The sequence below is a fragment of the Dunckerocampus dactyliophorus genome, chromosome 3 (assembly GCF_027744805.1).
Source record: "Dunckerocampus dactyliophorus isolate RoL2022-P2 chromosome 3, RoL_Ddac_1.1, whole genome shotgun sequence".
Classification (NCBI taxonomy): Eukaryota; Metazoa; Chordata; class Actinopteri; order Syngnathiformes; family Syngnathidae; genus Dunckerocampus; species Dunckerocampus dactyliophorus.
This window is the reverse complement of record NC_072821.1, coordinates 32,330,593-32,345,485: the sequence shown is the minus strand read 5'-3', so window position 1 is coordinate 32,345,485 and position 14,893 is coordinate 32,330,593. Positions and strand designations below refer to the sequence as shown.

Genomic DNA, 14,893 nt, shown 5'->3' with positions numbered 1-14,893 from the left:
CCGCTGCATGCCAATCGGTGTTTGTGATCGGCTTTGAAAGGCATTTATCGCCGTATGTCGGTCACATGTTTTTTTACGGAAAATGGCGGCCAATCGACCATCCCTACAAATGACACCCCTCGAGTCTCTTTTTCATTCATATTATTCTTTGTTTACAGCACATTGCACAGGCTACGATATTACTGCAGGGACATAAGAGACGGCCGCCGCTAGCATAGCAAGCTACCTAGCTTACTGGTTAGCCTCTCCAATGTAGTTATTCTAAACTTAAGGAAGTGTTTCAAACGGAGAGCGGAAGGACAAACAAAACCAAAAAAATACCACTTCCACACAAAATGGGAGAACTTTTTGTCATTTCGGACTTGCCATGGCTGACTGCAGGGTGAAGGTAATCTGTGTCATGTTTTTATATTTATTGACTAATAATAGTCCATATTCAAGCAGGAAACAGCAATCATTTATTTATTAAATGTTGGAAAAGCACGAATCAGCTACACTTTTATGACTTATTTTGCAGTTTCCCTTGTGATGCTGCTTCATATGTGCTATGAGGTTGGTTGTATTCAACTTTCCTAGTTCTGTGCCACCACAGGAAACTTGCGCATGACAAGTTTTACACTGAAATGCAACGTCTTTTTACTGCCGCACGGCTGACATCACTCCTGCTCCTTGCTACTTTGTTAGCAAACACTGATATTGTGATCACATGGTCCCTATCGGGTCGCTGCTGGATCGCTGTGCTGGGGCGGAGTCTGGAATCGACTGCTTGTATCCAAGTGCCAATATTTAGATATAGATTTGAGATGCAGGCCAATATAATCCGAGATTTGACAAAATAAGAATTGTACTGTTAACAATGATATGAAAAAGTGTAAATATGAATACATGGTCAGATATAGTCTTGCACATACTGTAATGTTTAAATGATCTGTGATTGATATAGTGAAGTAAAGCCACAGTGAAACGCAGGAATAGGCAAAGGACACGCTTTGGTTGAAATGTTTATTGTGTATCCAATACAATACAAACATGTGCATATAAAAATGTGCTTATGGTTAAGCCAGTCCAGTCTACTCTAGTGTCGGGGCAGTTCACATCTTCTCACTCATTCCCTCGTGTCCAGCGAGGCGTCCACTTACCGCTGTCTTTTTAAATACTGCACAGACAAACATCACAGCAGATACAATAGTGCAGCGTTAGATTATCCCGCTTATACCTGAACGACAATACTGTTGTTTTTGTGGCCTGCACAATTACTGTATTTACCTCAGTGTTTGTGTGCCTCAATGGTGGGGACACACACAGCTCTGCTGCGTCAGGATCAACTCGACCTGACGGAAAAGTGCATTCCAAAAACAAACACCACATTTTCGCTTACAGCGATGACATGAACACGGTCAGTTCGTCATACATTAAGACAAATAGCCACCCTTACGCTTTGCCTGATGACAACGTAACACTACAACTGCTGACTTTGCTGCTGGCCAACATGCCAACTAGCTTAACACTTGGGTAACAATAGCACAATGACACATTAACTTTACAGTATCTAACAAGTCACATTTAGCTTGCCGATAGAAGAGACCAGCTCTTATCTCTGTCTTGAAGCCAATTCATGCACTCCTAGTCTTTCTCCTAGATGCCAAAACACTGCCATTAAGTTGTGGGTGAAAACTATTTCATTGAATGTGAAAAAAACAGGAAGTTGACATTGAAAAACAACGATCCTGAAAAAACGAAGGGGACATGTGAAAACTGACATTGAAAAATATCTAAACACAGCTAGCATGAGGCAGCTAACAATGCATGTAACGGGACACACTTATCTCGACTCTAAAGCCCTCCCAAAAAACCTCCAAAAATGCCAACAATGTTCCATTTACATAACGTGACCTGCATTTTAACCAAGCTACAGCGACATTGTTATTGTGGGAGCTAACGCCGAAGAATTACCTCTCTGGCGTAGTGGCACAGCACCTCGCTCACAGCGCCACTCACAATGTCTCAGGCCATTACCGAGAGATATTGTTAGCTATTGGATCTGTTGCTGCATCGCCTGTGAGTTTGGAAAAGTTAATTACAAATCATGCCTCGCAAGTGTGTAGTAGAAAGTTGTGGCAATAAGAGGAAAAGTTGGTCAACTAGTGGATACTGGCTGTCAACATCTTTAGGAAGATGCTCAGCTGGATGCTCGTTTGCTCGCAGCATTTTTTACCTGAGGACTATCCTGAATTTACCAGCTCAACGGGGAGTACAAGTCTTGTGCTCAAAGATACAGCCATCGGACATTGTAAGTGACTGTTTTTCTTAGGCTCTTATTTTGCCCATGAAACATTTAGCACTAGTGCTACGAGAATGGCTTAGTGTTTCACTATAGATGGATCTGCCAAGCACCCAGCAACGTTATTATAAACGCTACATAAAAGTCAAATGTAGTACTCGTCGGCGATCTCACGAAGCCTGCCATGATTAGCAATAGCGAACGTGCTTTCTATGCTGCTGGTGTTGGCGGAAGTAGCGTTTGTTGCTGTGGGATCTGTGAAATCAATGCGCCCAGGAAGGAAGTTCCGGTAATGTTTAAAATGACCAAAATACGACAAAATATAGTAATTGTTACATGTTATCATGAATGTGCCGGCTACTACACGGTCACAGTGTGTTCATAAAACGATAACACGTTGTTGTAGGGTTTTGGAGGTGTTTTAATTGAGGGCTCTATAGGCGTAGTAAGTGAATCCCATTATGTGCATTGTTTTTCTCTATTTAGAACACACACAAAAAAGTGTGTTCATGTCTTACATACGGATTGTGGAAGATGGGCAAAATTCCAAAAAAAGTGCAGTGTTTCTTTAGTGGCAGTGATTTAGTTCTATAACAAACATTTAAAAACAAAAACAAATATCTAACTCTTTTTGGATGACATTTATGAAAAGTTCAATGATGTCAATACAGACCTTGCATATGATGTCCTGTATATTCATTGCAATTGCATCTGGTGCAACTTATTTAGTGGACGTTTTTAGACAAAAAGGGCAACTGTCTACCAAGGCAAGGTTCATCAGTGCTGAAAAAAACCAAACTGTTACAACTAAAACATTCTTGTAACCTACAGTAGGTGGGGAAATGATTTGATCATCTGCTATGTTTTACTGATGGCAACACAATACAAATTCATTTAGAACCTTCACTTAATGTTTTTTTTTTTTCCTGGAATTTTCTGACTTGTTAAAACAAACCTCACATCAAAATCTGTTCATGTTTTTGTAAGAGGTTAAACTTAGAAAACTCAGTAGGGAGGAAATAATTATGGCATATATGGCTGCTGTTTTGCAGAAATTAACAAATGTGTGTAGCGTATGCTTTCATCATCATACATACAGTACAGTGGATCCCTAGTTAGCGTCATTAGTTCGTTCAAGAAGGACTGACCAAAACGGACGTTAACCGAATTAAATTTAGTAAAAATAATGTAAATCGAATTAATCCGACACAAAACATGTTTTTATAGTTTTCCAATTATAGATTTACATGCATAAAACAATTTGAAATATATACAAAGTATGAAGGAAAGGGATAAATGAGCATTTAAAGTTACCGTCAATGAAGACGTGATTCTTGACGTGAGCGTGAGTGAAAACAGGAAGGTGGTAGTGGTTGATTTCGCTGCCACATCGCGTTTTATGCATGTAAAGCTATGAAAAAGTGTTAACATCTTAGACGGGCGATGGAACCTCTGGTTCCAGTTGCCATTTTGTTTCACTAGCTAATAGGATGCTAACAACAAAGGATGTTTTGTGATAAAAAAAAATACATTAAGAACACAGCTGGACTCAGACAGTGTATTAATAACATGTGGTGACTGGAGAATGTACGCAAACCGAGGCAAAATTGTGCCGTTGATTCTCAGCGTTAGCTGAAAAACACACTAATCGGGGCAGACGCTAACCGGGGTTTCACTGTACATGCCAAACATCACATTTGTATATTTCATCCCAAATTATTCAAAAGATACGTTTATTACAGAGGCTCCAAATAATATAATTGATCAACCCAAATCTCATGTGTCGAAGTTACAGTTCTTTTATTTTAGTCGAGCCAAATCCTCTGGCTGTTCTATTGAAGTCCTTGTGATCATCCTCCTGAGTTTTTCGTTTTAACAGTCCCCTTTCAAAAACTGCTGCTATTTTTGCTAGTGGCTTCTCTGCTGCCTCTTTTAGTTTCCTGGCATCAAATCGAGGGCTGTAGAGCAAAACTGGAAGGCGACTGACAAAGGAAGGAACGTCTAATTGGGAGTCTTTCAAGGCTTTCTTCTTATCTGGATCTTTTGAATCTTTTTTTGTGATGTTGATCTGGTGCAGGATTCTTTCTTTTGTGGAGAACATTTGGAAAAGGAGGGCATCCCACATCTTTAGGGCTCTGGGACTCTCTTTGTTCTTCACCAGATCTTGATTATCACATTGATCTTCTGGCAATTCATCCTTAGAAGAATCATGATGTGTGATTTGGTCGGCACTTTCATCCTGTGATTTAGCCAGTGGCTCGGGAAAGGAAGGTTCCTCTGGTTCAACCACCAAATGTTTCTTAAGCCGTGTCCATCCACTGAGCTTACCCTTAAGGCCTTTTGACTTCTCCACTGCCTTGGGATCTGAAGGTGAGGGTGATGTTCCTGTCCCGGCTGTCTTTTTGTCAGAAATTGAAGATACAGTTGATGTCACTGACTTCGTGAAGGGTTCGACTGCTGGGGCTTTCGCCTTTCCTGGTGTACCCCTGATGTTCAAAACGTCCTTGTGTTTGAGTCCAGTGTTTGGCTGAGATAGCGGTGACGTTCCTCTGTTTGGGGATGGAGTTGAGACTGAGACTGAGGCCTGAGGCAGAGAGGCAGGAGTGGTAGAATCAATCACAGCAGCTTTAACTATGGATGATTTCATGACAGTATCTGTTGCTGGCATTGCAGGGGAAATGTTCTGTACTGGTAGCTCTGTCAGAGGCTGACCTTCGTCAGAAAAGGCTGGACTGCGGGAGCTTACAACAGGTTTTTTTTCTACAGTGGCAGAAGAAGGTCGACTTCCTACCTGCTTACTAGGATGTGTGTTTAGACCGATGAAATGACAGATGGGAGGGATAGTTTTAATTTTTATATTTAAGTCTTCTTCTGGATTTGACGGCAAATTTGTTTTTACATTTTTGGGTCGGGAGAACTGAGCCATGCTGGAAATTGTTTTTGTAGACATTTTATCACCTTTCGCTTTTACCAGAGAGGGGTTGTTATCTGTTGTATTGTACATAGAAGTATGAGGGGCCTGTGGTAATACTGAATCAAAGGTTTCTATTGGTATACTACAAACTCTTGGTTCTTGTAACAAGGAGTCTCCTGGGGCGATCAAAGATTTAGTTTGTATTGTTGGACTCCGTGGCGCATGATCAGATCGAGTGACTTTAGGTAACACGTGATCAGTTGTTGCGGTTGTTTTATTTACAACACTATGTAAAATGTTTTTCATATGTACCCTGTGAACGTCAGCTTCAACAGATTTACTTGCTTCTTTGCCAACGCGGGTCATTTGTTCCACTCTTGTCTGAAAGCCTTCTAAAGTCGCAAAAGTTGGAACTTTGTTCTCAGACAAAGGGTTTGCCACACTTTTACTCAATATGTTTGCAGTAATACAATCTGGAGAATTCATTTGAGATATCATTTCCTGTGTGAAATGAGGTTGGTTCTCAGTTTTTTCTGCTACTGCATTCATTGCTGCCTTTGTTGAAGATTCTGATCTTCTCAGACAAGGACTTTTTTGAGTGACATGTTTCATTGTAGGACTTGCAGGCACAGGTTTGATACGGCGTGTATTTCCACTCATCACTGAGCTTGTTACTATAACCTCAGAGACAGGACTACATGACAGATTGCCACCAAAATTGGTATTTAGATCTGACTTGAGAGCAGAACTCACGTTTGTGATGTTTGTCTTGCTGAAAGCCAGTGATCCTATGAATGGTGTGTTGCAATGTTGACTATCACTACCCACCAGGTTCAGCAGTGCTTTTCTATCTAAAATAGTCAAGGTATTTTTTATATCTTTAAGCCCAGTTATTTTGTTTTCCGGCATAACCGATGTGATGTGAGAAGACTCTGTGGTTAATTTTTCGGTCAAAAAGACACTGTCATTGGTCGGCTGGGAATGCACTTTGGCAATGCTCACCTCACCTTCTATATTTTCTTTGCTGACGGCTATAGTATTTTTAGCAAGGTCAGTTTGAATATTTAGAGATGCCCGCAGTCTGTCCTCTGAGGCCTTGATGGAGTCAACGCTCAAACTCCCTCCATTGTGACTAGTTTTGTGAGGTTGTTGGTCTCTTTCCCAAGGGAATTTGTTTGGTGATTTGGTTGGAATTGTGGATATGTCACAGAGTTTGGTATGTAGCATAGGATTGTTGGTTGAAAATTCATTCACAGGGTTAGGACATGTTACACTTGATGATTTAGAAGAAAGACCTTCTCCTAGGAAGGACCTATTGCATTCGACAGTTTCATTGAGTCTAGAATTGTGTGTCTCAGACAATTTGCTGCTTTTTTGTTGCGTCGCAGACTCATTTTGAAACCTTAATTCTGCGGTCGTGACAATTTGTTTTTTAGATACAGTTTTAAATATACAGCCACTGTGTACTTTTTCGTGAATAGTGTGCATATTGCTGTTACTTTGTTTGGGTTTTAAGACCTTTTTTTGGTTGTGTAACCCAGCATTGTTTGCCGTTATAGTAGATGGATGATCTGAAACTAGCTTTTCCTCATCTCGGCCTCTAAAAGGCTTGGCATTTGGTAAATTATTATTGACTGGTGATGATCTGACACCACTGGTATTCCTGCCAACCTTTTGCCTTGCAGTCAAGTCAGAGGATTCTAACTGAAAATTATTGTTAGATTTAGAAATTGCAGGTTTGTCTAACTTTACAAGGTTTTGAATCCATTGTATTTCTGTATTTGAATCTCGCATGACTTTTGAATCATGATTGCTGTTGTTTAGACATGGGATCGTATTTAAAGGGGATTCTACGGGAAGCATTGTCACAGTCTGTGTGTGTACCTCACCTGCTTTTGGAATGGATATTGAAGCCTCAGAGTATGAGGCTTTACGTGTAGATACATCACTTGTGGATTGATACATATTTTTATGTACCAAGCCAAGGGGAAGCTCTGGTTTTGTTATATCCAAACTAGATGTTGCAGATTGAAGAGTTTTGACTTCACAACGTTTCTCAAATACGTCTTTGTTGTTTTGGATGGACGGTTCTCTTTGAAGTTCTGAATTCTTTTGTGCGGAAGGCAGATCCTGATGTCCGTTAAGATGTTTTGTTGACTCACGTTTTGAGACATCTACAGCATCTCCTGGCTGTGTTTTGGTCAAAAAGGTTGGTTCAGTTCTGCAGGGTACAAGGCTCTGATATGATGTTAAAGTTCGAATTCCACCATGGGCAGCATACTGAACAGGAATAAGTCCGTAATATGTAGATTGTGATTTGGATTTTGAGGTGGCTAGGGACATTTGTGTTTCCAGTAGTGATGACAAAGATTTGCGTGCCTCCACGTGATGACGATGATAGGTGGGCAAAAGGTGGCTCAAACTTGTAGATCCTTGTGGCGGAAACTGTTGCATTGGGGTAAGATTAGGATTCTGTGGTGCAGTACACAAAAATGATGGGACCTTTGGTAAGTGTGCAGCTTGGTCGGTTTTCAGGTTTGGGCTGTGTTCTTTGAGGCCTGGTTTGGCAAAGCCAGTTGTCGTAGTGTTCAATGTTAAATTCTCTTCACCTGAAAACCCTATATTCAGGGTTCTCCTACAGGTATCTTCAATCGCCATCCCTTTGTAATGGCTCTGCCTTTTCTTTTCATTCTGCTCTACTTCTATTTCAGCATGTTGCTTACTACTTGGAAGCTTGACAGAAACTGAGGAACCTAACCCATTTTGGGAGGAGTTCAGTGCTGTACTTGTTAAAATAGGATACATTTTAGATACTTCACAAGAAGGAGTGGATGATTCTGTGCAAGAGGCATCCTTGGGTTTTCCATGTAAGATCTTGGGAAAAGCTGGTGTTGGCTCTTTTTTCGTCATGTATGCAAATTCTAATGATTCTTCTATGTAGGTTGGGTCTTGTGAGGAAGGACGTTTTGCGATCTCGTAACATTTAGCTTTTGACACATAAATTGTGTTTTGGGGGCCATCACACCTTATATCTGGCGATGTCTTGCTTACCAAGTGACCATTGTTAATAGACGCAGGCTTCCAAGATGATGACTTACTGGGTAGAACGTGTTCTTTCAAACTGGTGTTTGTCTCCCTCTGGCTGGGAGTAAAATATTCTGTCTGTGTCTTGGAAACTGATAGCAGCACTGGAACAGGAGGCAGACCTGCAATTTGAGAAGGCGTTGGACATGGGCCATGGTTGAGGATAGCTGGGGATCGGGGCAGGTTATGCGTTGATATTTTAGGACTGGACTGTGACACAGTGACAGGATGGATTGTTGTGGCTGACCCAAGGGAATTTGATGAAATAAAATTCAAACTTGAGGTTGATACCACAGGTGGCATGGTGGAAGGAGTCAATTCATCAAATAAGAATGAGGAGCATTCATATAGGGGTGCCACCTGCTCTTCAGAAGTCCTGATTTGACTTTTGTGGGGCTGCTGTCTGCTGTTAGGAAAGCTGTCAGCGAAGGAGCTGCTGTCAGGGTAAGGGAATGCAGATGCAGTTTGATCAGACCGATCGCCGAGGGAGCCAACTTGTAAATTGGACCACAAAGATTCCACAGTGCAGACTGAGTCGGGCGTCTTCGGCGGACTGGACTGGTCGCTATGCTCAAGATCTGTGCTGGCCTCATTGACGGGTGACAAACAGGAGCGGAATGGAACGGGTGTCTGAGAAAGACTGCCCTTTTTCTTGGTTCTCTTCTTCTTTAATTTCTGTAGCCTTGCATTGTCTTTGCCAGGTTTTGGCAGTAAGGGTGGAGGATATTGACCAGACTCCAGCATGTTGCTTACGTCCATCAGCATGTCACGTCCTGCACAAGATAACATCAGTCAACTTGCTTTATTGAAAATCCATAAATGACTGCAACAATGAGACCTGAATTTAATGGCAATGTTTTTATATGAATATTTAATGGTCCTGGATCTGTTTAGTAAATGTTTGACCACTTGTATGTCACACCCAGTTACAATTGTACGTTATGTTTTTCAGCAAGGGCCACTCTGATATTTTGTAGAATGCGAGGAAGCTATGTATACTACATAATGAGAAAAAACTGCATCCCATATTGGTGAAAAGGCATGTTATTAGTATGAACTTAGTATGAACTTTTCCCATTTTTGCTGTTGTCTTTTAAAATTTTCCAAATATTTCAACTTTCCTCTTAAATTATCTTTGTAAATTTGCTTGCCGTAATATTATGACTTTATTCCTCTAATATTTCGACTTTGACTTTATTCCCACAATATTAACTTTCCCCAGCCTAATATTCCAAAAAGGATGATTTTATCTTGTTTTGTTTCTCATAATATTAAGACTTTAAAAAAAATATATTTTTCTTAAATATTTCAACTTTATGCTACTAAAATTACGTTATTTTTCCTCATGATATTATGACTTTATTCTCGTAAAATTACAACTTGTTAGAATTATTACTTTGTTCTCTTAATATTTTGACTTTATTTTTGTAAAATTACTACTGATTTTTAGCTTCCTTGTTAAATTATATATTTAAAATGTGCTGCGGGCAACTAACAAAACAGCCGCAAATATTATTAGTATAAATTTTGGCCTTTTCCAATTTTTGTTTTTTCCTCATAACATTACGATGTTATTCTCGTAAAATAAAAACTTGTTAGAATATGTCTTTTTGTAAAATTAATTATTTTGACTTTGCTCTTGCAAAATTATTCTTGCTGTTGTTTCTTCTTTAATTTTCCAAATATTGCAATTTTCTTCTTAAATAATCTTCATAAATCAGCTTCTCGTAATATTATGACTTTATTCCCATAATATTTTGGCTTTTTCCCCAACCTAATTTTCCAGAAATGACAATTTTATCTTGTTTTGTTTCTCATAATATTACGACTTTTAAAAAACACATTTTTTCGGTCAATGTAGAAAATTTATGGTCAACATTTTCAGGTTAGTGTAAAGTATGGCACACGTCTTGTTGTGTTATTAATACACTGCGTTAGTGCAACTTTGTCCTCAATGTATTTTTTATCACAAAATGTCCTTGTCTGCAGCTTGCTAATACATGGAAACAGGAACCAGAAGTCAGCTCCATCGCCCGTCTATGATATCATCAGCGGTGGACTCTGTAGTTCTTTGCTAGCTAACACATTTACTCTACAAGTTTCGCAAATGATAGCACAAAACACGTTTTTTAAATGCACATCAATGACAAATGAAGGGATAAATGAACACTTACTTTTACCTTCACTGAAGACGTGTTGTTCCCAAAGACGTGATGAGGCAGTGAGATCAACACGGACACCAAACACCACGTTCCTGTTTTGGCACGAGTTGTTTCTTAAATTCAATTGTGTGTCTCACCTTCTTGATCAAAATGCTGACACTTGCACCTTTCTTTGGCTCCATTTTGGGTTATTTTTCAGCCATGTTAAATTTTTTTAAAAAGCAGACACTTGAGGTGAGAAACGCTACTGAATTCAAGAAAGGAAGGTGGTAAAGGTGGTAAAAGTAAACTTAAATGTTAGCTTATCCCTTTCATTCATCATTTATGTGCAGGGTTCCAACGCAGGTATGGAAAAGATTGACAAGTTGAAAGGTCAGTCCTCTTCTAATCCATTTTAAAGCCTGCCCAGATGTCATCAAGTTTTACTGCTGTTTCAACAGACAGGTTCTGTACCCATCTTAGACAGAACTGATAATTGGAAAATGTAAGTTTTCTGAAGACTGGGTTAAAGAGCCTAAATATTAATACTGACTGGCTAAAGATCCTTAATGGACACAAAAAGCTAAATGCAGATTTTATGTTAAATCTTTTCACATCCCTAACATGGGAGTGGCAGCGGTTGTGAGTCATATGTAGGGGGAAAAAGCACTGTCATCTGGTCACCACCTTCTCTGCCGCACCGACAATGCATGTGGGTTTTGTCTTTCTTTGTATGAGTTACATTACCTAGCTATAATCTCCTGGAAATCATATGGTGACATAACGGCATACACATTCAGAATAATGAAAACAAACCATTAATTCCACCATTTATTGACATGATACACATCTATTTATTGAGTCTGGAAATCGTATGGAATTTTGAAATGTCAAGTCTGTCGGAACCCTGTTTATGCATTTTGAGTTTGTTTCCGCATGTAAAACTATAATTGTAAAGCTATTTTTAAAAAACATGTTCTGTGTGCATTTTTTGGCTTTCTGGAACAAATGAATTGGATTTACATGATTTCTTATGGGAAAAATTGATTTGGTTAGCGTCTGTCTCGGTTAGAGTCGTACATTCTGGAACAGATTAATGACGCTAACCAAGGTTCCACTGTATAGCACATTGTGGCCTTCGTCAAAAGGGCTACATAAATAGATTTTTCATACATATACAGTCATCCCTCGTTTATGACGGTTAACTGGTTCCAGACCTGACCGTAATAAGTGAATTTCCACAAAGTAGGATTTGTTATGTATAAATGAAATATTTTTGTGGTTTGAGCATAGAAAACCTGTTTACGATCTTCTAAATATGTTTTTTTTTTTTTAGCATTAATACAGCCCTCTAGACATGAAATAACATCCCTATTGTCACCTTTACATTACCATTACCCAGTGTACTTGTAGTATAGACATAACAATAGAATATACGACATCTTAGACATAAAAGACATACCATAGATTCACACGTTAGCATTAACAGCGTGCTTCCTGCGGTGGCTTTTGCCTAATTTATGTAACGTTACTGACACATTGTGACCAGTGTAGAATACTGTTTGTGGTTAAAGGAAAACTGCACTTTTTTGGGAATTTTTCCTATCATCCACAATCCTTACATGAAACATTACCACATGCCTTTTTCTTTTCTATTTCCACTAAAAAAGCCCTAAAACAACGCCTCCAAAAAACACCAACAATGTTCTATTTATATTATATTACTATTATTATCGTATTCTATTCTATTTACATTAATATACTACTTATTTACATAACTGACCTGTATATAAACCAAGCTACAGCAACATTGCTATTGTAGCAGCTAACACAAAGAACTATTTTTCTGGTGTATTTCCGCAGCCCCTCATGCCACACAGGAAAGAAGTTTCGGTAATGTTTAAAATGATCAAAACACGGCAAAATACTTTTTAGAGGGCTGTATAGTAGAAATAAGTGTGTCCCATGACGTGCATTGCTCCCTCAAGTTTTCCTTTAAGGAGAGACACACATTTAGTCAACATTCACACAGAAGCTGCTGTCAGCCACAACTCACACCAGTCACTGCTCTCACACACCGCTAACACTCAGCTATACACAGGCAACTCTAGCTAGCTGACGTCACACACGTCACTTCCCAGGCCCCGCTTCTTAAAGGCGCACACAAATATCACAAATATTACACTACATATCACGTCTTCCGCATGCCTTATATTTGTATCTTCGTTCTTTTAGCCATTTTTATGCTTGAAAATGCTTAATTTAGGCCATGAATATGTGTAATTTGCTTACAGGCCATATTCAACCATGAAAGAGGGATCAGTTATTAATTATTTTTCGAAAAACCGCAGTGGAGTGAGGGCGTGGTATTTGAACCGCGATGTAGCGAGGGATGATTGTACTTTAATATGTGTTTAGTTATTTGTTTTAACAGATGACTATTAATTGTGATATCTTCTTTTTTCAGCCTAAAGAAACACAGGAGCTGGACATGCCATGTTGAATTTTAAAACAAAAATTCTGCTTCATTGCTAAAACGGTTGCTGCATTTTGACTTTACCAGCAGTGGCGGAGTTACATGGTGGCCACAGCCACCACTGCCCACTGTCCGGCCACCTCACTGGCCAACTAAACATTTCAGGTATCAACTTATTGCCACCCCTATGTGAGTAATGGTCTCACTTTGGCCACCCCAATTAAAAATGTCTGGCTCTGCCACTGTTTACCAGCCTTTCTTTGCAATGAATGATACCTTTTTTCCCTTAATGTTGTAAAGATTCTCTGTCACGCATAATTGTCACATTAGAAAAGGTCTGGACACCACAAGGTAGTGAACAACGTGTAGTACTTATAGCTACGTATATCCTGGAATTTAATAAAATAACCTTGTTATTTCTGTGTTGTTTCTGTGTATTTTTACTGCAAGTGGTAATGGTTGAAGTAACCAAATGCGAATTGGTTGCTCTGATGCAGTATAAGTGGGGCGGAGTCATGTCTGCAGCTAAAATTAGAATCTGATTTCTACATCTTAAATGTCTTAATAAAGTCCTGAAGATGATGCCTTGCTACCAAAGGCCTATTAGAAATAGAAAGGCATGTAAAGCTGTTGTTTATGGCAAGGATGCATTGAAATGATGACAAGCTCCTTATGAAAATAGTCTCTCAAGTCTCTCTGTCAGATTTAAGAATGACCTTGGCATGAAATAAGAGTAAGCGACACACAGAGGAGGGTGCGCATATGCAAGACTGGCAGGGAGGTGTGTCTCATTTGCTACTTAAAAACCTCAAATGTGATCTGAAGCGAACCTGTTGAACTGACATGAGAAATAAAAAATAATGAATGACACCCAAGATACTATTAGACTATTAAATCAGGGGTGTCCAAAGTTTTTCCAGTGAGGGCCACATAGTGAAAAATGAAAGGATGCAAGGGCTACTTTGATATTTTGTAAAATGCTAAAAAGTTATATATATTTAAAAAAAACCCTGCATCTTATGTTGATGAAAAAGCCTATTATTAGTATGAACTTCGGTCTTTTCCCAATCTTACAGGTTTCATTTTTTACATTTTTCAAATATTGCAGCTTTCTTCTTAAATAATCTTTGCAGATTTGCTTCTCGTAACATTAGAACTTTATTCCCGTAATATTTTGATGTTATTCTCGTAAAATTACAACTTTTTCTTATTAGAATATGACTTTTTTTTCTTACATATTTTGACTTTACTCTTGTCTTGGCTGCTCAGCACCCAGACTCTGGAACACTCTTCCACTACACATCCGTCTATTAGACTCTGTCAATATTTTTAAATCGCAACTTAAAACTCACCTGTTCAAAACTGCATACTCCTCTCGACCTTGGATTTTTAGTATTGAGTGTCTGGCGGTTGCCCCTTTGCATTATTATTTTTATTTGTAGGTTTTATTGTGATTATTTTATTGCATGTAAGGTGACCTTGGGTGTTTTGAAAGGCGGCAACAAATAAAATGTATTATTGTTATTGCAGTATTAATATTTAGACTTTATTATTGTAAAATTACTGCAGTTTTTTCATTTTTGCTGTTTTTTTTAAATTTTCCAAATATTTCAACTTTCTTCTGAAATAATCTTTGTAAATTGCTTCATGTGTAACGTATAAAAAATATTAATCTTAAATAATCTTTTTCTTATTAGAGTATTAGTACTTTATTCTTGTAACATTACTGCTGATTTTTCCATTTTTGCATTTTTTTTTTAATTTTCCAAATATTTCAACTTCCTTCTTAAATAATCTTTGTAAATTTTTGTTTCATATAATATTATGATTTTATTCCCATATTATTATCACTTGTTCCCCAACTTAATTTCCCAAAAATAACAATTTTATCTTGTTTTGTTTCTCACAATATTACGATTTAAAAAAAAAAAAAATATATATATATATATATATATATATATATATATATTTTATTTTAAACATGTCAACTTTATGGT

The 14,893-nt window shown here is 38.4% G+C and overlaps 2 protein-coding genes across 3 annotated transcripts in view; one reads left to right on the top strand and one right to left on the bottom strand.

Moving 5' to 3' along the window:
• LOC129178917 (caldesmon-like) overlaps positions 1–13,294 on the top strand; it is a 34,634-nt gene extending 21,340 nt beyond the window's left edge. For both annotated transcript variants that reach the window (XM_054771607.1, XM_054771606.1), the window contains exon 15: positions 12,888–13,294. In XM_054771607.1, the coding sequence (XP_054627582.1) occupies positions 12,888–12,892 (5 nt within the window). In that variant the 3' untranslated portion in view covers positions 12,893–13,294. The remainder of the gene's footprint in view (positions 1–12,887) is intronic.
• Positions 2,886–7,543, bottom strand: LOC129178916 (proline-rich protein 33-like). The gene is made up of 2 exons (XM_054771605.1): positions 7,085–7,543; positions 2,886–4,865 (listed from the first exon to the last, which is right to left on the bottom strand). Exons 1-2 carry the CDS (start codon positions 7,139–7,141, stop codon positions 4,071–4,073), a joined length of 852 nt encoding a protein of 283 aa, XP_054627580.1. The 5' UTR covers positions 7,142–7,543; the 3' UTR covers positions 2,886–4,070.
• Positions 13,295–14,893: the final 1,599 nt, after the last annotated feature.

Excerpts from the sequence above, each read along its gene's own strand:
- LOC129178916 (XM_054771605.1), bottom strand. The coding sequence starts at position 7,141 with ATGTATCTACACGTAAAGCCTCATACTCTGAGGCTTCAATATCCATTC. Across the intron at positions 4,866-7,084 it reads AATATCCATTCCAAAAGCAG|GCCTCAGTCTCAGTCTCAAC; the intron begins GTGAGGTACACA and ends TCTCTGCCTCAG.